Consider the following 26,245-nt stretch of genomic DNA (forward strand, 5'->3'; position numbering starts at 1 on the left):
TGTTTGTTTGTTTGTTTGTTTTTAGGATAAAAGGTAAAATGATACACTTAAACTCTCAAACTAGAGACTGTATGGGAGGCAGACATCAGGAAAATCAAGTTCTGATGGTGCACCTGGGGGGCTCGGTCGGTTGAGCGTCTGACTCTTGATTTAGGTTCAGGTCATGATCCCAAGGTTCTGGGATCAAGCCCCTTGTTGGGCTCTGTGCTGAATGTGGAACCGGCTTGGGATTCTCCCCCTCTCTGTCTTTCTCTCTCTCTCTGTCCCTCTACCCCTCTCTCCCACTTGTGCTCTTTTTCTCTCTCTCAAATGAAAAAAAAAGGGACTATCGAGTTCTGAAATGGACAGAAGTCCCTTTGAGAATGTTTGTCTGCTGCTCTCTCTGGGAGCAAAGCCCAAGGTGGCCAGTCCACTGATGCCTTGACTTCTGAGTCAGCTGGCAAGACCCCCAGGGACTGGACCCTTCCTACCCTCCTAGGTGCCAGCCGTGCCGTCATCTTTCCTGTCTTTTCCAAATCCAGAACTGAGCCTGGGGAAGGCACAGAGCTTTTCAGTACACTGTTCACACATTGGCACTGAAGTTTCACTATGTACTCTTGGAAGTAAAGCGTAAACAACTTATTCCACGAAAAAAAAAAAAAAGATTTGTTGAGTACCCAGCAGGCCTTTCTCGGGACCTTGCCCTGAACCTTTAAACTTGTTATTTTTAATCAATTTGCATGCAGTGTCATCATAGGAAATAATTTTTGGTCATGTGGTAACCACAAGAACAGCTATTTTCAGCAACTGGGCCCGAGGCTGGAACTCAAGGAGCCCTGCTCACTTGTGTCAAAGCCCCCACGGGAGTCAGTTTGTGGCTGTAACCCTCTCCTCTAGGTCCAGGCACAGTTTGCATGCAATGAAGCTTCTGGAACCACTAGGGCCACCAGAATGCAGTCATCCTCAGGGCTGGGTGTTCACCGTTTCCCTGAGGGCCCTGAAACCTGGGGCAGGAATCCACAAGGCCAAAGGGGTGGGTGGTCTGGGATTTTCCATGAATGGGTGCCTCCGGATCAGAAAAGTTAAAAAGTAAAATCGATTAAATAACCACGTCTGTCTAGTTTACAAGAGTTTATCACTTCTGGGCAATATTTTTTTTCATTTTTTTTTTAATGTTTTACTTATTTTTGAGAGACAGAGAGAAACAGAGCACGAGCAGGGGAAGGGTAGGGGGAGAGGGAGACACAGAATCCAAACAGGCTCCAGGCTCTGAGCTGTCAGCACAGAGCCCAATGCAGGGCTCAAACCCATAAGCCATGAGATCTTGAGCTAAGCTGAAGTCGGATGCTTAACCCACTGAGCCACCCAGGTACCCCAATGTTTTATTTATTTTTGAGAGAAAGAGAGAGAGACAGAGTGTGAGCAAGGGAGGGGCAGAGAGAGAGGGAGACACAGAATCTGAAGCAGGCTCCAGGCTCTGAGCTGTCAGCACAGAACCCGATGCGGGGCTCAAATTCACAGACTGCGAGATCATAACCTGAGCCGAAGTCTGAGGCTAAACCGACTGAGCCACCCAGGAGCCCCACTTCTGGGCAATACTTATTCGTTGCACACCCCGTTGTAAATCCTCACGTTCTCTCTTGGGCAGTGCAACGAACCATTCGTCATGTGCTTGGGCCCTGCACAAGATGGGAGCCCGTTGAACCTTTGCACAATCCTCCCAGGCTGGAATTCCTCCCGTGTTTACCTGAACCAGAAGCTAAAACCCAGAGACTCACCCAAGAGCACTTCGCTGGTCAATGGAATGGCTTAAATTCAAACTCTGTTTTCTCACCCACTGCCTTCAAAAGACAGATTTAATGAAACCCCTCCAGGAAATGCAATCACAGACATGAAAGAGTGAAAGATTCATTTTTTTTAAAGCTACTCTTTTTTTAAATGTTTTATTTATTTAAAATTTTTTTAACGTTTATTTATTTTTGAGAGACAGAGAGAGAGCATGAGCAGGGGAGGGGCAGAGAGAGAGGGAGACACAGAATCCAAACAGGCTCCAGGCTCTGAGCTGTCAGCACAGAGCCCAATAAGCCGTGAGATCTTGAGCTAAGCTGAAGTCGGATGCTTAACCCACTGAGCCACCCAGGTACCCCAATGTTTTATTTATTTTTGAGAGAAAGAAAGAGAGGCAGAGTGTGAGCAAGGGAGGGGCAGAGAGAGAGGGAGACACAGAATCTGAAGCAGGCTCCAGGCTCTGAGCTGTCAGCACCGAGCCCGACCCGGGGCTCGAACTCATGAACCGTGAGATCATGACCTGAGCTGAAGTCGGACACTTAACCGACTGAGCCACCCAGGTGCCCCCGGTGAAAGAGTCTTAACCATGCACCACCGGGCTGCCCTCTCTCTGCTGGACGTAGTCCAAATGCGTCAAACATGTAATCTATTTGGAATGTTTAGTCTGTTCTTAGTAAACCATCTTTCTGGAAATTGTGTCATTTGTATCTAGGGGATTTTAATGCAGGGAGGTGGTTGAGTGAGGACACGAGAGGTTAATGCCATTCAAAGAAGAGTACCCAGAGCGGGGGGTGTGCCTCACCACCTGGGTCGCATGGGGAAGCACCAGGCTTGGTCAGGAGGCAGGAAGGAGCGAGGGGGATGTCTAGGCCACAGCCTCAATTGGGGTTTCCATGGGAAAGGGCGAGGCAGGGTCAGGCAAACAGCTGCTTTTAGAGGATTGGCTAGTTTGAGCCAATTCCAATGGGTTTTGCTCCCTAGTTGCCTGGTACCTGGCTGTGGATGAATTAAGGCAAGGGGAATATTGGCTCGGTGTGCGAAAGTTATAAAAAGGCGGTGGTCATGTATACGTATATGGCGGCATGCTCCCAAGCAAGCGGTTGACTGTCGTTAGGAATTAGCCAGCCCTGAAAGAGGCTGTCTCTCTCCAGGTCGGTAAGGCCTCCCTGAGATGTCAAAACATCATTAGCTGCAGAAAACAACAAACATGATAAATACAAGTCTCCGTGCCTGATTTGGGTGATAAAACTTTTGAACCTGTCGTGATCCAGTCAAATGTGGTATTCTGTCTCCTTGGTAAATCATTGCATTTTACAGCTGCTGCGGGCAGATCTTTTCAGATCTCCTCATTGAAGGAGACACGTTTAAAGTTGCATCTGCTTGAGGAATATAGAAACATGTTTTTATTTTTTATCTTTTTTTTAAATGTATGTTTATTTTGGGAGCAAGAGCATGCGTTGGGGAGGGGCAGAGAGAGATTCCCAAGCAGGTTGACAGTGGGGAGCCCGACGTGGGGCTCGAACTCATAAACCACAAGATTATGACCTGAGCTGAGATCGAGTCAGAGCTTGACCAGCTGAGCCACCCAGGTGCCCCTGGAAATTTTTTTTTTAAATACAGGTTTTCATATGACTCAAGATAGCCAAACACAGTAACCTCCTTGTTAGTACAATCTTTTTTTTCTTTTTAAAAATTTTAACTTGTTTCATTTTATTTTTTTAAAATTTACATCCAAATTAGTTAGCATCTAGTGCAACAATGATTTCAGGAGTAGATTCCTTAGTGCCCCTTACCCATTTAGCCCATCCCCCCTCCCACCACCCCTCCCGTAACCCTCAATTTGTTCTCCATATTTATGAGTCTCTTGTTTCGTCCCCCTCCCTGTTTTTATATTATTTTTGTTTCCCTTCCCTTATGTTCATCGGTTTTGTCTCTTAAAGTCCTCATATGAGTGAAGTCATATGATATTTGTCTTTCTCTGACTAATTTCACTTAGTATAATACCCTCCAGTTCCATCCACGTAGTTGCAAATGGCAAGATTTCATTCTTTTTGATGGCTGAGTAATACTCCATTGTGCGTGTGTGTGTATGTATGTATGTGTATATATATATATATATATATATACATATATATATATATATATACACCACATCTTTATCCATTCATCCATCGATGGACATTTGGGCTCTTTCCATACTTTGGCTATTGCTGATAGTGCTGCTAAAAACATGGGGGTGCATGTGTCCCTCTGAAACAGCACACCTGTGTCCCATGGATAAATGCCTAGTAGTGCCATTGCTGGGTCGTAGGGTAGTTCTATTTTTAGTTTTTTGAGGAACCTCCAAACTGTTTTCCAGAGTGGCTGCACCAGCTTGCATTCCCATTGTTAGTACAATCTTAAGCAAGCAGAAATCGATTACTTGCTATCCACAGTGAAGCCAGTAGAAGGACAGCAGAAGTTCTGAATAGTTATCTCAAGACACTGCAAAATCCTGAAGCTCTATCTGACTCATCACAAGAGAAAGGACTTTAAAAAATATCATCTGGGGGTGCCTGCCTGGTGAAGTCAGTAGAGCATGTATGTGACTCAGGGTTGTGAGTTCAAGCCCTAGTTTGGGTGTAGAGTTCACTAAAAAAAAAAAAAAAAAAAATCATCTTGTGGGAAATATATTTCATCGCACTAAAATTCTTTGAAAGTTTGTAGTCAAGTGTATCACTCACTGTTCATGGTATTTGATTAACTGGAATCTTCCTTTTCCCGGTCACTGGGAAAAAAGATACAGCATCATATTTTAAAATTCTTACATTACTAACAGAATTATTAACTTTTCATCTAGATGCCTAACGTATGGAGCTTAACAAGATTCAACCTCCAGTGAATTTATTGACGTACTTTTGATTTAAGTACTATACCAGCAGTTGGAGGTCCAACTGTCTCCTCTCCTTTCTTTCAATATATTTTTAAGTTTGTTTGTTTACTTATTTATTTAGAATTTATTTATTTATTTATTTATTTATTTATTTATTTATTTATTTATTTATTTAGAGAGGGACAGAGAGAATCCCAAGCAGACTCCGCACTGTCAGCACAGACCCCAGTGTGGGGTTCGATCTCACGAACTGTGTGAGATCATGACATAAGCCGAAACCAAGAATCGGACGCTTAACTGACTGAGCCACCCAGGTGCCACCTCTTTTAACATATAGCCACTAATGTAAATCAAATGATCAAAGATGAGCACCTGAGCTAAATTAAAATCGGTCAGAATAGTGGCAGTCTCAGACCTCAGCCTTTCTTTTCACTGTTAACGCACGAAGCAGACGATGTTCAAAAGGGTTCCGCTGCCCCACTGCTGAGCACACTTACCTTGCTCTCCCTCGGGAAGCCTTATCAGAATGCAGTTAGGTGCCAATGGCATGATTACGCGGCAAACCAATACAATGAATCAATTAGTTAATTTTTTAAAAGTTCCAATAAAACTTTCATTACAAAATCAGGTGATGGGCCGGATTTGGCCCACAGGGCAGCAATACAAGTTTAGAATGCAAATTTAACCATTTCCAGGCTTTGCCAGGCTCTTGCAGGGAGCGAGTTGTTGGCAATGCACCTGGCTAATGATCTGGGCACCTGTGTGCTCTGACCGCGTTGAGAACATCTGAGAACAGTAACTCACCTAGAAAGTCCATTTCACTGATATGCATTTGAATCATTCACTCACTCAACAAATATCTACTGAAGTTATACTAGGAGCTGGAGGAACAGCTGTTTTCATAGTTTAAAAGAAAATCCCAGGGGGGGCGAAATGATCCCCATCATTAATATAACTCAAACATGAGATGAGCACCGTGTTGTAGTGGACCCAATTGTTTCCCAGCCGATCGCACTGAGAAAAGAACTGCATCCTTGGGCAATTAAAATCCCAAAGCAGGGCGCCTCGGTGGCTCAGTCTGTTGAGCATCTGAGACTCTTAATTTTGGCTCAGGTCACGACCTCGCTGTTCTGGAGTTTGAGCCCGGGGTCCAGCTCCACACCGACAGTGTAGAGTCAGCCTGAGATTCTCTCTGTCAATCTCTCTCTGTCCCTCCCCTGCTCTCACTCACTCTCAAAATAAATAAATACACTTTAAAAGATAAGAAATAAAATCCCAAGGGGTGTCCACGTTTTTATTAATTTGCTAAATTGGCCATCATTTCAGTCAGCTGCTTAGCCTCTCTGGGAGCCCGTGACACCCTTGCTGGGAAAGAGGCAGGGGGCAGGGGGGCGGCTGGGAGCCTAACGATGTCTCAGGGTCATCAGAGATGTGCTCATTCCAATTCTGCTGCTTTTTGTCATCGGTTTTTTTTTTTAGTCCATGATTAGACTTGCTGCTCTTTGCTATCAGATTTGCTATTATTTATTATTAGAGATTTTCTGTTTCCAATTTCGGTTGCTTTTATTAAAAGGAGAAGGAAGCAAAGAAAGAAGAAGGAAGAAGGGGGGGAAATAGGAAAATAACAGCTCTCACAAAAGACCAGCTGGTCGGGCCTCGTAGGGTGGTCTCTGGAAATGCCAGTGATTTGTATCTATTTGTCCTCGAGAGAGGCGGCGAGAAGGCCATCTTGTCGAGCGGTCCAGGCTGGTCACCAGACACCACGGTGAGGCGTTGGCTCAGCCTCCAGTGCCCTCCACTCAGCCCTTTCGTCCTTGGGTTGACTCAGGAGGCTCCTTGTCTCCCCAGAATTCGTTTGTGCGCTGGACGCGTCAGATGAGTTCCTGAAAGAGCGGGTGATGAACCTTCCCGAGAGCATCGTGGCGGGGACCCACTACAGCCAGGACCGCTTCCTCCGGTCTCTGGGCAGCTACCGCAACATCAATACGGAAGACGAGACCGTCTTCAACTACTTTGATGAAATTGAGATCCACCCGATCCACATTGGTATGACGTGGGCTCCAGACGAATGGGAACGCGGAGAACCACCACCAAGGGTCAGGACCCCTGGGCAACCCCGGTGCCTGTCTCTCATGGGGCCGTGGGAGGACAGGGGAGCATCGCTATGTCCCTGGGCCGGGAAGTCACAGGATAAACAGGGCCATCCTCCTGGGGAGTCTTATGCTCGCGGATTTGGTCAGGAGAGGGAGGTGTTATATGAAAATATATGGATATATTATGAAATCGAATACCGAATCGGCACTTTTTAAAACTAAAAAACATTTTTGTAATGTTTTTATTTATTTATTTACTTTGAGAGAGAGAGAGAGAGAGAGCCAGCTTGCGCATGTGTGAGCAGGGAAGGAGCAGAGAGGGAGGGAGAGAATCCCAAGCAGGCTCTGTGCTCTCACCGCGGGTGCCTCGGTTAGTTAAGCATCTGACTCTTGGTTTCGGCTCAGGTCATGATCTCACAGTCCAAGAGTTCGAGCCCCGTATTGGGCTCTGTGCTCACAGTGGGGAGCCTCCTTGGGATTCTCTCTTTCCCTCTCTCTCTCTGCCCACTCCCCTCCTTCACACGGCACACACTCTGTCTCTCTCTCAAAATAAATAAACATTTAAAGGACACTTCAAAGGTATGTGTATTTGCTGCCGGCTGCTCTGGGCCATCCTCTTCCTCGGGGCAGCGTTTTGTCCCCATAGCACCGCAGGCATGCCGTTAACTAGGGCCTGCCATCCACCTCATCATCATCACCATCATCATCATCGTTTCTGGCTCCAAATCCCTGCTGTCATAGGTGTTTCCACTGCCCTTGGCTTGCTGAACCCCTGACCTTCCTGTCTGGTTGCCTGGATGTTGACATTTCTTCTGCCCCTGGGTTTGGTGAGAAACCCCTAGCCTGGTGGAAGCTTGGTGGCCAGACTGACCGCGTGGGTCAGTCTCCCAGGGCCTCTCTTCACCCCCAAGAGCCCGATGGGACAGCACGTGGACCCTGCTGTACGGGGCGGTATAGAGCTAAGGAACGATGTCAGCATGAGACAGGAGAGCTGATTATCAGGTCTGGCTCTGCTTCCGTTTACTCACCTGTGAAATAGGAAGCTGATCCGTGGCTCATAGTTGTTACACACAGACAGATAAGAGACAGGAAGTGCCCGGTGTGCCCGAAAGTTCACCAAGCGGCCACTAATTTTGTTATTACCACCAATACGAAGGCAAAAAAATAATGTGCTGTGAAGCCATGAAAAGAGAACACAGTTTATAAAGCTGCAAAATCTGTTCTGCACCCGCGGAAGATATGGGGTTTTGTCCTCACCTGGATGTGTCTGTATATACTGGACACACGTTTTACATGTAAAAGCCCAGGGTTTGAACCGACTGATGTGGAAAAGAGTTTACCCTGTTTGGTTGGAGAACCAGGAAGGAACAGTGGGCACGTTTCAAAAACCTAAACAGTGATTGTCATCTTTTCAGTAAAGCTCGAAAAGTTATTTACAGAAAATTCTGGAGACCCCGGGGTGGGGTGGGGGGGAGAAATGTTGAGAAAGACAGAAACGAGTGGGAGGAATGGACGAGCGGGTCACTGCGTTCCTGTCTCATTCTGTGCCCACACATTTGGCCTGGTCCCCACCCTGACCCGCAGGAGATGACGTCAAAGCAAAGGGAGGAATGGATCTTAGGGATGGGTGTGGGGGAGGGTGTCAAGGTCAGGAATGCAGACCGGCCTCAGAAGGATCCAGAAGCGGGCCGACACCTGCGTTCTCTCTCTGCACCTCTGGACTCCTCTTCTCCCTTGGAGTCTCTTTCTGGCTCTTTGGACCAGAATGTCTCCTCCCTCGCCCCCCCCCCCCCCCCCCCGGGGTGAGCTGCGGCTGCCCCACAGCCTGGGAGTTTCCGAATTACAATGGGAGCTAGACTTTCCTGCCTAGCTCCACAGCCCTAGAAGGGCAAATCCAAGGTCCCGGTTTGGGCAGGTGGCCCCCCCCCCCCCCCCAAGTTCCCCTGGTCCAGGGTCAGGGCAGAAGTACTGCTTTGGGCAGCACTGGTCTCCAAAAGTCAGCCTCTTCAAAAGTGTTTCAGGGGCGCCTGGGTGGCTCCGTGGGTTAAGCATCCGACTGGATTTGGGCTCAGGTCATGATCTCATAGTTTGTGAGTTCGAGCCCCACATCAGGCTTGTGCTGATAGTGTGGAGCCTGCTTGGGATTTTCTCTCTCTCTCCCTCTCTCTCTGCCCCCCCCCGCCCCAAAATAAATAAGCATTTTTTTTTTAAAGTGTTTCAGAGCACTTTCAAGTGCGTCAAGTTGCAATTACTCTGTTCGAGAAATCTGGGAGAAATACTCTTTTTAAAAATGTTTACTTATTTTTGAGGGGGGAAGGGGCAAAGAGAGGGGGCCAAAGGACTGAAGCAGGGCTTCAGGGCCGCAGGGCTCGAACTCACGAACCCTGAGATCAGAACCCGAGCCGTAAGCCTCCCAGGCGCCCCGGGGAGAAACACTTCTAAATGTCAGAGCTCAGGCCACACGTGGAATATATGAGTTTGGTTTTATTTTGGTTTTGATTTTTGTTTGTTGGGGGGGCGGGGCTTGCTTCCACCAACTGATACATCCGCCCGCCCGTTCTTCCCCTGCTCCCGTGTGGCACAGGGCGGCGCCTCTAGTCTGGGTCAAGGTCATAGTGCAGGAACGGAGAGAGGGGGGCGCAGCAGTGGTCGTGCCTGGTGCCAGGGTGAGAGGAATGTCCTCAGCCCTAGGAAGGCCTGCGGGCGCTCAGGCCCAGAATCGTCCGCCGCACACCCCCCTACGCAGGTACCTTCCAGGCAAACCCAAGAGACGGGTATAGAACTGACTATTCGGGGACTTTGTGGAGAAACTCATCCTTTACCAAAAGCCGCTGCGGCTGCCTTTTTTTTTTTTCTTTTTTTTCTTTCCGGTCTTGAGATTAACAGTTGTCAGACATTCTGGACTTTGGGCTTCTCCCTATTCGGCTGGGCTAACTGGAATGGTTCGTTTTTCTTATGAATTGAAAACTGTATCCCAGAATCCTCGGTTCTCCGAAGCACAACACACAGGGAAAGCGGAGAAGCCTGCCCGGCTGCCAGCAAGCGCGCGGCTGCCTTCCGGGGGGACCCCACGGCGTCCCGGTCTCTGCCCGGAGGCTTCCGGGGGACCCTTTCTGGAGAAGTCCGGTCCTCCGCCCACCTCCCCGCCCCGCCTCGCCTCGCCCCAAACTCGGGGCGGTTGGAACTCAGAGCGGGCCCCACCCCCCTCCCCCCTCCCCCTTCCCGCCTCCCCCCTCCCCCTTCCCCCCCACCCCCACCCCCCTCCCCCTTCCCCCCCACCCCCTCCCCCTTCCCCCCCACTCCCCCACCCCCCCCACCCCCTCCACCCCCACCCCGGCGTGGCTCCCGGACCCCACGCCGACACTTACCAGTGAGACGGGACCTTCCGGCCGCTGCCGGCCCCGGGAGGAAAAGCCCGGCGCGGTCCTCCAGGTCGGCCGCCATCGCACGCTTGGGGCAACAAGGAATTTTCCCGAATACCGTCTCGGGAACGTGTTGCGGGCGGGCCCCGGAACGGAAGTGGGCGCCGACCTTCCTCTCTCCTGGTGTCTCCAGATGTCGGAAAACTCGAGGACCCGCAGAACAGACTTGCCATCAAGCGGCTCGTCAAAGAGATCGGGGAGCCTCGAAATTACGGCCTGACGGACGAAGAAAAGGCGGAAGAGGAGCGGAAGGCCGCGGAGGAGCGGCTGGCCCGGGAGGCTCTGGAGGAAGCGGAACGTGAGCGCAGGGAGGCGGCGGAGACGGCAGAGAAGATGGCACGCTGGGAGGAGTGGGTGAGTGTGGCTGAGTGTGGCTGAGTGCGTGAGCGTGCGAGCGGGTGCGCGAGGGAGAGTGTGCGTGTGTGTGTGAGTGTGAGTGCGTGTGTGCGTGACTGTGGGGGAGGTGTGAGGGTGTGTGAGGTATGTGAGCAAGTGTGTGTGTGAGTGTGAGCGAGTATGTGTGTGTGAGCAAGTATGTGTGTGAGCATGTGTGTGAGTGTGGGTGTGTGAGCAAGTATGTGTGTGTGTACGTGAGTGTGTGAATGTGGGTGAGGGAGTGTGAGTGTGAGTGAGTGGTGGTGTGAGGGTGTGTGTGTGAGGGTATGTGAGCGAGTGTGTGTGTGTGAGCAAGTGTGTGTGAGCAAGTGTGTGACTGAGTGTTAGGAAGTATGTGTGTGTGAGCGAGTATATGTGCGTGTGTGTGCGTGTGTGCGTGTGTGTGCGTGTGTGCGTCTGGGGGTGGAGGCGGCAAGCCATTTAGGCCAGCTCCATCTCCAGTCCTGCGCACAGAGCATTGTCCTGGAAATACACCCTCTGCTGTTGTTTTTTTTGGTTTTTGTGTGTTTTGTCTTATGACCATTTAAACGGTTTTTTCTAACATTGATTTATTTTGGAGAGACAGAGACAGAGGACGAGTGGAGCGGGGAACGAGAGAGAGAGAGAGAGAGAGAGAGAGAGAGAGAGACGGGGGAGGACACAGAATGCGAAACGGCCTCCGGGGTCTAAGCTGTCAGCACAGAGCGCGGCGCTGGGCTCGAACCCCCGACCCGAGAGCTCATGACCTGAGCGGAAGTCGGACGCTAACCCGCCCGAGCCGATTTTTAGAAGGTGCCCGGGGTCTTTCGCTTGGTGTAAATAATACCGGTAATAAAAACCAGCCGTCGCCAGGAGTAGTGATGATACGCAGCCCTGACAACGTGTAACATTGTGCCACGCGCGCGCCAGCCTTGGGATGACGTTGGACTTTGCTCCGTTTCGCCACGTGACCCGGGCGGTCGGCCTCCTCCACCCTCCCGACTCCCCAGGTCACCGAGGCCTCCCTGTTCGGCCTCTTGAAACCGCGCTCAGATCCGTCCACCGCTCCTCACTCGCTCACATACTCTCACACACTCGCCCTCACACACCCCCTCACACCCCCCCTCACACTCCCTCTCACACTCCCTCTCACACTCATACACCCTCACACGCATTCACACTCACGTACACATGCACACACTTGCCCTCACACTCATACACACCCTCACACCTCCACTCACTCACACCCCCTCACACACTCACATACACCCTCACATGCATTCACACACTCACGTACACATGCGCACATTTGCCCTCACACTCATGTGCGCACTCACCGTCACACACACGCACACACTCACACCTTCACACTCACACACACTCGCACTCCCTCACACACTCATGCACACCCTCACACACTGACGCACACTTGCTCTTACACGCTCATGCGCACACACACCCTCACACTCACGCATACACACTCCGTCACACACTCACACCCTCACCCTCACACATTCACACACTGACGCACACACTTGCTCACACGCACACTCACACCATCACACTCGCAACCCTCACCCTCACATTCACACTGACGCACACTTGCCCTTACACACTCACGCGCACACACCTCCACTCACACTCCCTCTCACACTCACATACACCCTCACATGCATTCACACACTCACGTACACATGCGCACATTTGCCCTCACACTCACGTGCGCAGTCACATTCACACACTCACACCTTCACACTCACGCACACTCGCACTCCCTGACACACTGATGCACACTTGCTCTTACACGCTCATGCACACACACCCTCACACTCACGCATACTCACACTCACACTCCGTCACACACTCACACCCTCACACATTCACACACTGACGCACACTTGCCCTTACACGCTCACGCACACACGCTCTCACACTCACACTCCCTCACACACACACACACGTTCACACACGCACACACTCTCCCTCGCGCACACGCTCGCACACTGCTCGGACACATCTGCTATTCCCCGATGTGTTTAAACGACGCATCATCAGGCGTCTGGGTGGCTCAGTCAGTAGAACGTCTGACTTCAGCTTGAGGTTCGGGAGTTCGAGCCCTGAAACCGGCCCCGACACCGGCTTGCTGCCACCAGCCTGTCCGCGCAGAGCCTCCCTCGGATCCTCCGCCCCCCTCTCTCTGCCCCTCCCCACTTGCGCTGGCCCCCAAATAAATAAATATTAAAACAACGAACAACGCATCATCTGAGTAAATAACTTCCTCGCTTGCTTTGAGTCTTTCCTAAAAGTCGTCTTTCCCATGAGCACTTTCCTGGACACCATAGTTGAAGTGTCAACCCCCTGGGGCGCCTGGGCGGCTCAGTCGTTAAGCGTCCGACTTGGGCTCAGCTCGTGATCTCGTGGCTCGTGAGTTTGAGCCCCACGTGGTCGGGCTCTGTGCCGACGGCTCGGAGCCCGGAACCTGCTTCGGATTCTGTGTCTCCCTCTCCCTCTGCCTCTCCCCCACTTGTGCTGTCTCTCTCTCTCTCTCTTTCAAAAATAAATATGCATTTAAAAAAACAAAATAAAATAAAATTTCAACTCTGCCACTCCCCACACATGTCATCTTCCCTCTTACACTTTTGTTTTTAAAGACTTTATTTTTCAGTAACCTCTACACCCAATGTGGGGCTCGAACTCACAACCCCGGGATCAAGAGTCTCACGCTCCACTGACTGCCTTCCCTTTTATACTTTTTAATTTCCTTCTTTGCACGCATTCTAATGGACTATATATTTTACACATTTATCTTGTTTATTGTCTTCTCCCTGCGTCGAATTTAAATTACGTGAGGACGAGGATTTTGGTCTATGTTGTTCGCTACTCTATTTCCATAGCAGACACTCAACAAATATTTGTGGAAGGAAGGGGCAGTGGGAGGAAGGATGTCCTTATGGACACGTGTTTGGATGCCTGGTTACCTCCTTGGCTTGAATGCCTGAATTTTGGTAGGTGAGACTATACCTGGTCCAATTGTTGACACTTATTTCTAAACTACCTTCCAGCAAGGGTAAAGCAGGGCACACGTTGTCTACCAGCGTGCTTTCCTACACCTCTTCCAGCTCTGCTTTCTCAATTTTGCTCACAAAGTCTCAATCTGATAAACAAAACCCCCGTCTCCCGGCTCTCACGTCCATTTCTGTGATCAGAGCTTTACCAGCTTTTCCGAGGCAGCTGGCATCGGTCTCTCGTAAGTTGCGTGTCTTCTCTGCCCACGCTGGGGCTGTGTGTCCCTGAGTGTTTTGCAACCACAGCTGGCGAGAAGGCAGTGTGATGGAAGCAGGAACGGCCTCGGGAGACAAAGGTGTGTGTCCCGAGCTGTGTGCTGCGAGAGCCCAGATTCCGCTCCTTCTCCCGGTACATGTGTGACTCTGCACAAGCCACTCTGTGCCTCAGTGGCTCCATCTGTAAGACGGGGGTGATGACAGTGCCGGCTTCATACAGCCACGGGGGTGACGAAAGAGTCCGTTTATGTAGAAGAACGTGGCCAATGCCTGGCAAATTCCATGCATCTCACGATAGCCTACCTTTTTTTTTTTTTTAGGTTTATTTGTTTTGAGAGAGATGCGTGTGTATGTGTGAGTGTGCATGTGTGAGGCAGGGAAGGGCAGAGAGGAGGAGACAGAGATGCCCAAGCAGGCTCCACGCTGTCAGCACAGAGCCTGACTCGGGGCTCGATCCCACGGACTGTGAGATCGTGACCTGAGCCGAAATCAGGAGTTGGATGCTTAACTGACTGAGCCCCCCGGGTTCCCCCATGATAGCCTAGCTATTTATGCTACGTTACAAATAGTTTTTTCATCATTTATCTTTTGACAGCATGTATGGTGTTTCTTCTGGACATAAGGAAGTTTTATGTTTGCATGTAGTCAAATCCATCAATCTTTTTCCCGTGTTGGTTTCTGGATTTGCTGTCTTGCTGGGAAAGACTCTTTTTGAACAAATAATATCAGTTACGACTCTTTATCTTGCAAGTGACAGAAAAGCAAACTGAAAATGGCTTAGAAACTAAAAAAAAAAACCAAAAAAAAAAACAAAAAAAAAAACTTATGGAAAAAAAAGAAATAAAAAAACTTACGGGTTTACCTAACAGAAAAGTCCAGGGGTAGGGCTGGCTTCAGGCAAGGCTTGATAGAGCTGTTCAGATGATGTCACCAGGGACTTGGGGTCCTTGTCTCTGCTCTGCCTTCCACATTGCTGATGTGTTTATCCTTAATTAAGGTTCATAACCAGCAGGCGGGCTGGACTGATGGGCTTAAGTCCCACTGAAACCACCAGGCTAAGATGGGACATTTCTCAAAGGAAACCTGGAATTACTATTCCCAAGAGAGGGGGGAACTGTATGGTGAGCGAGGAATAACGGGTGTCCACCAGACGAGTACCTTCTAGACTTTCTATTAGCACACCTGTGATTCTTTCCTTCATTCCTTCCTTCCTACCCACCCACGCTTATCTAGGCATCTAGGAATTACCTTGACTTAAGGATCCAGTTTATTATTTTCTAGATTACTAAGCAGTTGTTGTAACACCATTTACATCTTTTCTCTGCTGTTTGAAATGGCATCTTTATCATAACGTGGTGAACACTTACAGCAATATCTATCTTGTTCTAAAGTACTCCAGGACGAGTTGGGTGGAAATGCTCTCCCCTTTCTGTTTACCCCAACCCCCCCAATGTTCTGTTTGTAGAATAAACGACTAGAGGAAGTGAAAAGAGAAGAAAGAGAATTATTAGAGGCCCAGTCGATTCCCCTGAGAAACTATTTAATGACCCACGTGATGCCAACACTTATGCAGGGTCTGAATGAATGTTGTAAGGTCCGACCGGACGATCCCGTTGATTTTCTGGTAAGAGATTTTTTTTATAAGCTTTTTAAAAATGTTTATTATTTTTTTATTTTTTTAAATGTCAGCACGGAGCCCGGTTTGGGGCTCGAACCCACAAACTGTGAGATCGTGACCTGAGCCAAAGTCGGACACTTAACTGACTAAACCACCCAGGCGCCCTTTTCTTTATTTATTTTTGAGAGAGCGAGAGAGAGCAAGGGAGGGACAGAGAGGGGATGGGGAGAGAATCCCAAGCAGACCCCTCCCTGTCAGCACAGAGCCCGACATGGAGCTCGATCTCACAAACTGAGATCATGATCTGAGCTAAAACCAAGAGTCAGACACTTAACTGACTGAGCCACCCAGGAGCCCCTACAGTAAGATTTTATCACTCATTTGAGAGTAAAGATTTAGGTACTTTTATTTTTATTTAATTATTATTATTATTATTTTTAATGTTTTATTCATTTTTGAGAGAGAGAGAGAGAGAGATGGAGTGCGAGTGGGGGAAGGGCAGAGAGAGAGGGAGACACAGAATCCGAAGCAGGCTCTGGGCTCTGAGCTGTCAGCACAGAGCCCGATGCGGGGCTCGAACTCACGAGCCATGAATCATGACCTGAGCCGAAGTCAATGCTTAACTGACTGAGCCACCCAGGCGCCCCTTTGTACGTTTATTTTTAAATTGTAATCATTAGTAGCAATGTCTTCTAAATTGTTGACTTGTCTTTTTTTCTTTCTTTCAATTATAGGCAGAGTATCTCTTCAAGAACAATCCTGAAATACAGTGAAACTTTACAGATTGCGTATGATATACCTTTATGGAGTTAGAGTTTAACATTGTAATTTGAAAAATTTGCTTTAAAAAAAATGCGTTTCGTTTTTGGAAAGTTCCTTGTCTTCCCCACAAGCAAATACTTTATTACGTAGAAGCATTATAAAAAGCTGTGTGGGGGCGCCTGGGTGGTGCAGTCGGTTAAGCGTCCGACTTCAGCCAGGTCACGATCTCGCGGTCCGGGAGTTCGAGCCCCGCGTCGGGCTCTGGGCTGATGGCTCAGAGCCTGGAGCCTGTTTCTGATTCTGTGTCTCCCCTCTCTCTGCCCCTCCCCCGTTCATGCTCTGTCTCTCTCTGTCTTAAAAATAAATAAACGTTGGAAAAAAAAAATTAAAAAAAAAAAAAAGCTGTGTGGCAGTGAGTGACATCATTAAAGAACTTTATTTGAAAGGTAAATGATAAAGTGTGCATAGCTCATGGGACAAATACTGATTTTATATTGTATTCATAGTCAAGGTGTTCTGCACACTTGGATATACGGTAATTTTTAGCATGAAGAAAATCAGACTATCTATTATTTGAACACATAGGCTAATGACTTTACACAATTTGCTATGGTCCGGATGCCAATGGTGTCAGAAAGAAATGAAAATGGTTTATGCTTTGTTGACTCACACTTTGTCAGATGTGATTGGTTTCCACTGGGTTAATTTTTGAGTTCGGGGTCAGTTTCCTAGGCAATGAGTCAGAGAGAGAACGATAAACCTCTTGGTAGAAAAATTCCCGTAACAGAATGAATAATCCTAATATTTGTGGTAATTAAAAGCTGCCGAATATTTTCAACAGACTTTACAAGGCAGGCATGGGCAATCAAGCCCTATGGTCTTTTCCAGCTTGAAAAGCCCTGTAATTTCCAGAATGACACGGAATGAGAAAATTAAACTAATCAACTAGGTTTATTTTAATGGAGTATATTTCGTCTCTTTAAATAACGTAATCTGGGGGCGCCTGGGTGGCTCAGTCGGTTGAGCATCTGACTTCAGCTCGGGTCATGATCTCACGGTTCGTGGTTTGAGTCCTTCCTGCATTTGGTTCCATGCTGTCAACACAGAGCCCTCTTCAGATCTTCTGTCCCCCCTTCTCTCTCTGCTCCTCCCCCGTTCATTCTCTTCCTCTCTCCCTCTCTCTCTCTCGCTCGCTGTCTCTGAAAAGAAATAAACTGAAATAGATCTACATATATAATGTAGTCTGAATATAACTGCACTTTTTTTTATTGAGGTAAAATACACACAACATAAAATATACCATCGTGACCACTTAAAAGTGTACAATTCGGGGCGCCTGAGTGGCTCAGTTGGTTAAGCCTCCCGACTCTTGATTTCGGCTCGGGTCGGGATCTCGCGGTCGTGAGATCAAGCCCCGCCTCAGGCTTTGCGCTGAGAGTGTGGCGCCTGCTTGGGATTCTCTCCCTCTGCCTCTCCCCACCCCTCTCAAAGATAAATAAACTTTAAAGCATACAGTTCAGCGGCACTAAGCACATTCACTATGTTTGTTCCATGAAAGGGAGGTGTGTGCAAAACGACCTCCCAAGCCCAAAGGGCCAGTAAGACGGAAGAAAAAGGCTGACAAATCGAGCTTGATAAGAAATGGCTTGGGGCGCCTGGGTGGCGCAGTCGGTTAAGCGTCCGACTTCAGCCAGGTCACGATCTCGAGGTCCGGGAGTTCGAGCCCCGCGTCGGGCTCTGGGCTGATGGCTCGGAGCCTGGAGCCTGTTTCCGATTCTGTGTCTCCCTCTCTCTCTGCTCCTCTCCCGTTCATGCTCTGTCTCTCTCTGTCCCAAAAAATAAATAAAAACATTGAAAAAAAAATTAAAAAAAAAAAAAAAAAAAAATGGCTTATTAAGGGGACTTGCCAGACTCCAGCTCCAGCAGGCCCAGGGGTTCCCCAAGGATGAACGGGCGTCGGCAAAAAAGTGAAAAAAAAAAAAAAAATAAAAATAAAAACGGACACAGACCACAGCAGTGCGTGGAACTGGCCGCTTTATTGTGGCAAACGTGGCATTATGTTTGTTCGCAATTTCCTTGTAGCGTGCGTCATCTGTTTTCTGGCATTACCTGATTCTAAAAATGTTCCTACAGTGTAATCACCCTTTACGGAATAACATGGTTATTTTTTCACAACGTTCCCTCCTGCCCGTTGCGGATTGATTCATGTCTTACATTATTTTCATGATGTATCTACGTTTATCTGTCATCTATGAAGCCTTTGCTCTGCTGCTTTCATGAAAGGTCATCTATCTCTCAACCCCTCAGGCGGAACAGTTACAGGGACATGACCTCTTAGTTGTTTCCCCGAACCATTTGTGGCTTGAGGAACAAGTGTTCGCCTCGGTCCGAGGTGCCAGGAGGGGGCCAAGAGGGCCTTAGGAACCCACGCCTCATACAGTCTCAGACAGACAATGCACCTAGGAACTAATGAACCACTCTGTAATTTAGCCGACTAGGTTCAGTCATCATCTGGAATGCCTCCGGGGGGCCAGCTGGGCCTAGGGGTTGGGGTAACTTGTGCCCATAGATACGCTCCTTAGTTGCCGGAGTGGGGCTTTCAAATCCATGTGTTCCTTCCTTGGCTGGGAAACGGATGAGGCTATCCTTCCTCTGGGTAGAGGAGTCTTTATAGGGGGTGGCAAGGGCTAAATGTAGGGCCGCACGATCTCCTTGCGGAACCTTCTTTCTCTCCCCAGTGGTTCTTTTCCCAGGGGGCCTGTCGAGGGCAATCTCCCAACAGACGATTCCCCAGGTACTTTTATTAAGGCCAAATTACATAAAAGCGGGAGTACAAGAAGCTTCGCTGTCGCTGGGCCGCCCGCCTGTATAGCCCTAGGGGCTGGGAGTCCACCCAGTGGGAGAATGGTTAAAAATAAGTGTGTGTAATAGTCCGATTTTGGGGACAGATCAAGAACGGTTACGCCCCGAGGGTGCATTTAAGGGTGTGGTTGAACAAAAGAAGAGAATGTGAGGGGAGGGCTGTGCTCCCCAGCTTCGGGTCACCGAGCTGTCATCAGGGCACATTTGCCCCAGATGGGGTTAGTCTGTTCCAGCCGATGTTGGATACTCGTCACCACTACCTGGCCTCAGAACCTTTCCATCGCCCCAAATGGAACTCCCGTACCCTGTACTAGCCCTTCAACCCAGCTCCTGGCGGCCACCAATCTGCTTTCTGTCTCTCTGGATTGGTTTCTTCTGGATATTTTATGTAAACGGAATCATACAGCGTGTGGCCTTTTGTGTCTTCTCTCACTGGCATGTGTTCAAAGCTCACGTTGTGGCACGGGTTCCTTTTTGTGGCTGAATACTATTCCCGCGTAGGGACACACAACGGGTCTAATTGTTCATTCGCTGATGGACAATTTGGGTTGTCTCCACCTTTTGGGTAATTGTGAATAGTGATGCTGTGAACATTTGTGTACAAGTTCTTGCCTGAACAACCGTTGTCAGTTTCGGTGGGGGGCTTGCTCCCTTCATACTTGGGTTGACTGTCTTTTTGCCATTGAATTGTAAGAGTCCTCTCTATATTCTGGATGTAAGACCCTTATCAGATAGAGGATTTGCAAATATTTCCTCTATTCTGTGGCTGTTTTCTTTTTTTTTCTTTAATTTTTTGTAATGTTTTTATTTTTGAGACAGAGACAGAGCATGAGCAGGGGAGGGGCAGAGCAAGAGGGAGACACAGAATCTGAAGCAGGCTCCAGGCTCTGAGCTGTCAGCACAGAGCGGGGCTCGAACTCAGACTGTGAGATCATGACCTGAGCTGAAGTCAGATGCTCAACCGACTGAGCCACCCAAGTGCCCCTGTGGCTGGTGTTTTCACTCTCTTGATGGTGCCCTTTCATGCCAAAAAAGCTCGCCATTTTGATGACATCCAATTTACCTATATTTTTCTTTTGCTTCACTGCACTATTTTTGACCCTTATACTTCAAGTTGCAAGTCATGAGCCCTCGTGACAGTTACCTTAATCCTAGAGCCTTAATCATAGTCACCTTTTCGTGCCTTCCCACGATGGTTACATTTCGGGACCTTGCTTCTTAGTTCGCTGAGAAAACCCAAGCAATCAAAAGGGCTGTTCTCTTCTCCCTACTGCAAACTGGCTGTTTCGCTTCTGTGCTCCCATCCGAGACCAACTCCTGACTCCCTGGGTGCATCCCTGCTCACGTCATCAGATTCTGTTCCTAGGGTGGTCTCTTCTCTCCCACAGCCTGACTTTCCCCTCCTTTCTGGATCATCACTCTTAGCTTTGCACTTAATGTACTAGCTCCCACGCTTCCAAACAAAACAGGACAGGGGTACTGTTTGTGGGTTCGAACCCCACGTTGGGCTCTGCGCCGACAGCGTGGAGCCTGCTTGGGATTCTCCCTCTCCCTCTCTCTTTCTGCCCCTCCCCCACTCATGTGCATACACGTGCTCTCTCTCTCTAATAAATAAATAAGCATTAAAAAAACCCACACAGGACAGAAGCTGATTAAAATGCAAAAGCCTTCCTAGACTTTGGTGTCCCCCTCCAGCCTGGGTCCCAAGATCCTGCTCCTCTTTAGGTCAAGGTTACAGTGACCTCCACATTTCTAAATCCCTTGGCCAAATCTGGGTCCTCATCTTACTTGACCTCTGCGAGCATCTTATCATTTCCTCCCTGAAACCCCCTCTTCCTTCCACCCGAGTGTCTAAAACGGGGCCAGTCCAATTCCTATCACTCTCCCCCCTCCTCCCCACCACTGCTTCCCGCCCCCTGGCCACCATCTCAGGGACCCTCAATTCCATCCTTCCAAAGCTTGGTGTCACCTGCAACTCTTATCTACAGTCAGTTCACCAGCGCATCCTATGGGCCCGGCTTCTGCCACATGTTCCAAGTCCCCTGCTCCTCACCCCTCCGATGCGACTGTCCTGCCCCAGACACCTCTATCTCCCACCTGGTGGGCTGCTGTCACCCATGACCGGGCTGCTACTTCCTGTGACTGCTCCTCACATACCGGAAGGGGGATCCTGTTCAAACAGAAGTCCAATCCGCTCCGAGCCCTCCGGGGCCTTGCAATCCCACATTGGGTGGGGGGGGCGGCAAAGTCCTGACCTTGCCTAGGAGGCCCGACACAGCCTGACCCCTCGTGCCCTCACTGCCCCCTCACTTCACTCTTCACTGCCAAGTACGGTCTGCTGTGGGGCCGTCGCCTGGAATCCTCAGCCCACACATCTCCCTGTGGCTGTCACTTTGTCCTTGGCTTGGATCCAATATGTCCCCGGAGGGGCCTCCTCGGCCTGTCCTGTCCACGGCGCCCCACTCCGTTCTTGTTCTCTGCTTATGTTGACGTTCTGTGTGTTTCTTGTCTCTCCCCCACTAAAATGTAAGCTCCACAGAGGTGGGGGTTTCGGTTTTTTCTTGGGTCTTCAGAGATGAAGAAAGTACATAGCTTCATGGTAGACGTGTAATAAATATGAGTGAATGAGAGCTATGCATCTGAAATTTTGTTACAGCTATTGTGATTTTTTTTATATATAACCAATTCCAGTCTCCAGTCCTTTGCGGAAGTCCATAATATACATTTCCATACGGCTGTGATGGGTTACTCAAGTAACTCTGGGGGTCACTACGAGGCTTCACTAATGGCACTGATTTTGGTGAATTCACCATGGAGTCCAGCCCTCAGCCATGCCCTCAGGATAGGTAGGACCCTGAGACGCTGACTTACCTTAAGTCTCCTAGGAGACAAGAGAGGTCAGGGTACCGACTTACTTACAACGGGACACCATAGTTGTTGTTTTCTTTAAAAAAAAAATTTTTTTTTTAACGTTTTCTTATTATTGAGAGACAGAGCATGAACAGGGGAAGGGCAGAGAGAGGAGGAGACACAGAATCCGAAGCAGGCTCCGGGCCCTGAGCTGTCAGCACAGAGCCCGGCACGGGGCTCGAACTCATGAACTGGGAGATCACGACCTGAGCCGAAGTCAGACGCTTAACTGACTGAGCCACCCAGGCGCCCCACGACAGGACACCATAGTTGTTGGGTGGGAAGGTGCTCACACCCATTTCGCCAAGGCATTCTCTTCCTGGAAGCAGATTTTCTGAGGAGCCAGATGGTCACAACTGCTCGGTGAACGCAAAACCAGGACGAGGCATTGGCCTCAGCTAGTGTGGTCTGTCCACCCCTGCCAGACCTGTCACGTGTTCTGGTTCTTCCTGACAAGGTGCACTTGCCTAGACTTTTGGATGGGCGGTGAATTTTTACCTCTGTGATTCTCCTTGACACGTTCGCACTTCAGAGATATTAATATATTCATCCTTTCAGGTCTAAGGTTGGGAGGCGCTCTAAGGTGACTTTTCATTTTTCTGTCACTTTATAATTAAAGTCTCTGAAGGCGATTTTCCCTAAAATCTGAGCAGGCCAGCTCGTCACTGCTAAGCATCCTCTCTCTATAACTGTAATTTGGATAGACATATACACCTATAGTTTGGATAGACATATTTCCATATTACTTAAAAGAGCTGGTGCCATTTACAATAAAATGCCCAGGTACAATCTAAAAAAGATGTGTAAAACCTCTACACTGAAAATTATAAAACACTGCTGATGGTATTTAAAAATGAAATAAATGGAGGGATAAACTATGTCAATGGCTTGTAAAGCTCAATATTGTTAATATTTCAATTCTTCCCCCAGTAATGATCTAGAGAGTCAATGCAATCCTAATCAAATTCCCAGTGTTTTTTTTTTTTTTGTTTGTTTGTTTCATGGGAATTGATCATCTGATTCTGAAAAGTATTTGGTAATGCAGGGGACCTAGAATCATCAGAGCAGTCTTTTTTTTTTTAATTTTTAATGTTTATTTATTTCTGAGACAGAGAGAGACTGAGCATGAGTGGGGGAGGGGCAGAGAGAGAGGGAGAGGGAGAGAGAATCCCAAGCAGGCTCCGTACTGTCAGCACGGACCCCAACATGACAGGGGCCAAAATCAAGAGTCGGGTACTTACCTGCTTAACCCACCGAGCCACCCAGGTGCCCCCAGAGCAGGCTTAAAGAATGACAAGGAACCTGAAGGACTTCACTCTCCAGATATCAAGGCTTATTATAAAACTACAGTAATTAAGATCAATGGAACAGAAAATATGGTCTTTCCTATAAATGGGGCAGGTCGTTTTAGAGGGTCACACGTTTAAAAAAAAATCAACCAAAAAACCAAAAAACCACCCCAAACCAAAAAAAACCCAAACCCTTGACCTCTAACTCACACTATATGCAATATTATTTTAGGATGCCTTGTGGACCTAAACAGGAAAGTCAAAGCAATAAACCTTCTACAATAGAATAAAACATAAGAGGAGTTCTTCATAACCCAGGGGTGGGTGAAGATTTCTCAAGGTAATATTAAAAGAGTAAAAAGGGGGTGCCTGGGTGGCTCAGTTGGTTAAACATCCGACTTCGGCTCAGGTCAGGATCTCACAGTTTGTGAGTTTGAGCCCCGCATCGGGTTCTGTGCTGACAGCTCAGAGCCTGGAGCCCGTTTCGGATTCTGTCTCATTCTCTTTCTGCCCCTCCCCCACTTGTGCTCTGTCTCTCTCTGTCTCTCAAAAATAAATAAAAATGTAAAAAATAAAAATAAAAAAAAGAGTAAAAAGTCATCCTTCAGAATTAGGAAGATACTTGCAATGGATATACATCGATACGCACTGAAGATATAGGACAGAGGACTTGTACTCAGAATATATTAAAAATTCCTCCCAAGTCAATAAAACTGACAGCCCAGTGTATTTATTTATTGACAATCCAATTTAAAAAATAGAAGAGGGGCGCCTGGGTGGCTCAGTTGGTTAAGCCACCACGTCTTGGTTTCGGCTCAGGTCATGATCTCGCTGTTCCTGGGTTCGAGCCCTGCCTCGGGCTCCACACTGGCAGTGCGGAGCCTGCTTGGGATCTCTCTGTCCTTCTCTCTCTCTGCCCCTCCCCTGCTGTCGGTCTCTCTCACTCTAATTAAATTAATTTTAATTCAAATTAAAAATAAAATAAAAACAGGCAGGAGACTTGAGAAACCACTTCATAAAGAGGATATGTGAGTGGACAATTAGCATATTAACAAGTGCTCAAAGCCATTACTCATTACTCATCAGAGAAATACAAATGAAAACCGCAGGGGGATTCCACCCCAATGCCGCCAGATGGCTGAAATCAAGTGGACTGTTTGCATCAAGGGTCGAGGGGGGTGTGACACTCACATACTGCTGGTGGGAGTACAGACTGATGCTATCCCGGTGAAAACCTTTGGGAGCACTTACTAAAGCGGAGTATGGGGACACACATGACCCAGCAGTTCCATTCTTGGGTATATACCCAAGAAGGATGAGTACTTACGTCTACAAAAAGGCACGTACCAGAATGTTCAAGCAACGTTACTCATAAAAGCCTCAAACTGGAAAAAACAAAAACAAACAAACAAACAAACCCCAAATGTCCATCAATAGGAGAAAGATCTATGGTGATATTTACAATAGGAGAAAGATACTGTGATAGCAGAGAATACCACACAGCAATGAAAAAGAATGAATTGTCAGTCTGACAAAGTCTCACAGACATAATGTTGCATGAAAGAAGTTATAAACGAGGGGGAAGACTCTGTGATTCCATATGTGGGAAGCTGAAAAGTAAATATAACTGGTCCATGGCGAGAGAGGTTAAAATAGTGGTTATCTGGCAACGGTGGTGGTAATGATAGAGGGTTATTCGCTGGGAGGGAGTCTGCCGGGGCACGGAACATTTTCTGTATCTTGATTTTAGTGATAGTTACATGGGAGCGTACACAGGATAAAAATTCATACAGCTTGGGGCGTCTGGGTGGCTCAGTCAGTTGAGCATCAGAGTCTTGATTTTGGCTCGGGTTCGTGATCTCACGTTTCGCGAGATCGAGCCTTGTGTCAGGCTCCGCGCTGACAGTGCAGAGCCTGCTTGGGATTCTCTCTCTCTCTCTCTCTCTCTCTCTCTCTGCCCCTCCCCCACTGGTGCTCTCTCTGTCTCTCTCTCAAAATAAATAAACTTAAAAAAAATTCATACGGGTCAATAGGGAGTCTTACAGAGAGGGAAAGCATAAAAGGCTTCATACTGGTACAGATTACCGTATAATTGGACTTTAATAATCTTTTAAAAAGGAACCGGTGCTCTACCTTGAAAAAATACTGAAGTGGGGGCCTGGGTGGCTCAGTCGGTTAAGCGTCTAACTTCAGCTCATGTCACGATCGCACAGTTTGTGAGTTCAAACCCCGTGTTGGGCTCTGTGCTGACAGCTCAGAACCTGGAGCCTGCTTCAGATTCTGTGTCCCCCCTCTCTTTCTGCTCCTCCCCCACCCACTCATGCTGTCTCTCAAAAATAAATAAATATTAAAAAAAATTTTTTTTTAAAAAGTGAAGTATAGCATGTGTCCTTAAAAGCTAAAAACAAAACAAAACAACTCCTTAAAATGCAGACCTGTTCATCATCATGGAATTCCTTACAGCCCCTTCAGGAAAAAAAAATACTATTTGAATTCCCAGTAAGGAATTTAGTCTTTTATATTTAAAAACATTTTTTAAATGTTTATTTATTTCTGAGAGAGAGAGAGAGAGAGAGAGAGAGAGAGAGGCAGAGTGTGAGTGGGGGAGGGGCTGAACCATGAGATCATGACCTGAGCTGAAGTTGGACGCTTAACAAACTGAGCCACCCAGGCACCCCTAGTCTTTTATATTGAAAAACTAGAAATGAATCAAAATGCCATTCAAATTATTTAGAGTGTTTTTGGCTGTGGCACAATATTAGGTGTCATACAAAGTGAGTTTAGTTGAGAGGGAAGGCAGGCTCTGAGATGGCTCCCAATGATCTCTGCCTGTTGGTATTTGTGCTTTTGTGTAATCTCCTCTGACTGTGGGTGCAACCTGTGACTTGCTTCTATCCAACGGAATACATCGAATCGTAGGCTCCACAAGACTGCGCATGAGATCATGCTAGCAGAATTTGCCTTCTGGGCTTACGTGCTTTGATAAAGCAAGCCGCTCCATCGGACCGACACACC

General features: G+C 48.1%; 1 protein-coding gene across 1 annotated transcript in view; it reads left to right on the forward strand.

Annotated features, from left to right (window-relative positions):
- Positions 1-16,336, forward strand: part of AK7 (adenylate kinase 7) — a gene marked incomplete at its 5' end in the record, with an annotated part of 70,848 nt that extends 54,512 nt beyond the window's left edge. The window contains 4 exons of the mRNA XM_030319924.1: positions 6,488-6,685; positions 10,288-10,508; positions 15,255-15,413; positions 16,142-16,336. Of these exons, the coding sequence (XP_030175784.1) occupies positions 6,488-6,685; positions 10,288-10,508; positions 15,255-15,413; positions 16,142-16,180 (617 nt within the window). The remainder of the gene's footprint in view (positions 1-6,487; positions 6,686-10,287; positions 10,509-15,254; positions 15,414-16,141) is intronic.
- Positions 16,337-26,245: the final 9,909 nt, after the last annotated feature.

This window comes from Lynx canadensis, chromosome B3, assembly GCF_007474595.2.
Source record: "Lynx canadensis isolate LIC74 chromosome B3, mLynCan4.pri.v2, whole genome shotgun sequence".
NCBI classification, from domain to species: Eukaryota; Metazoa; Chordata; class Mammalia; order Carnivora; family Felidae; genus Lynx; species Lynx canadensis.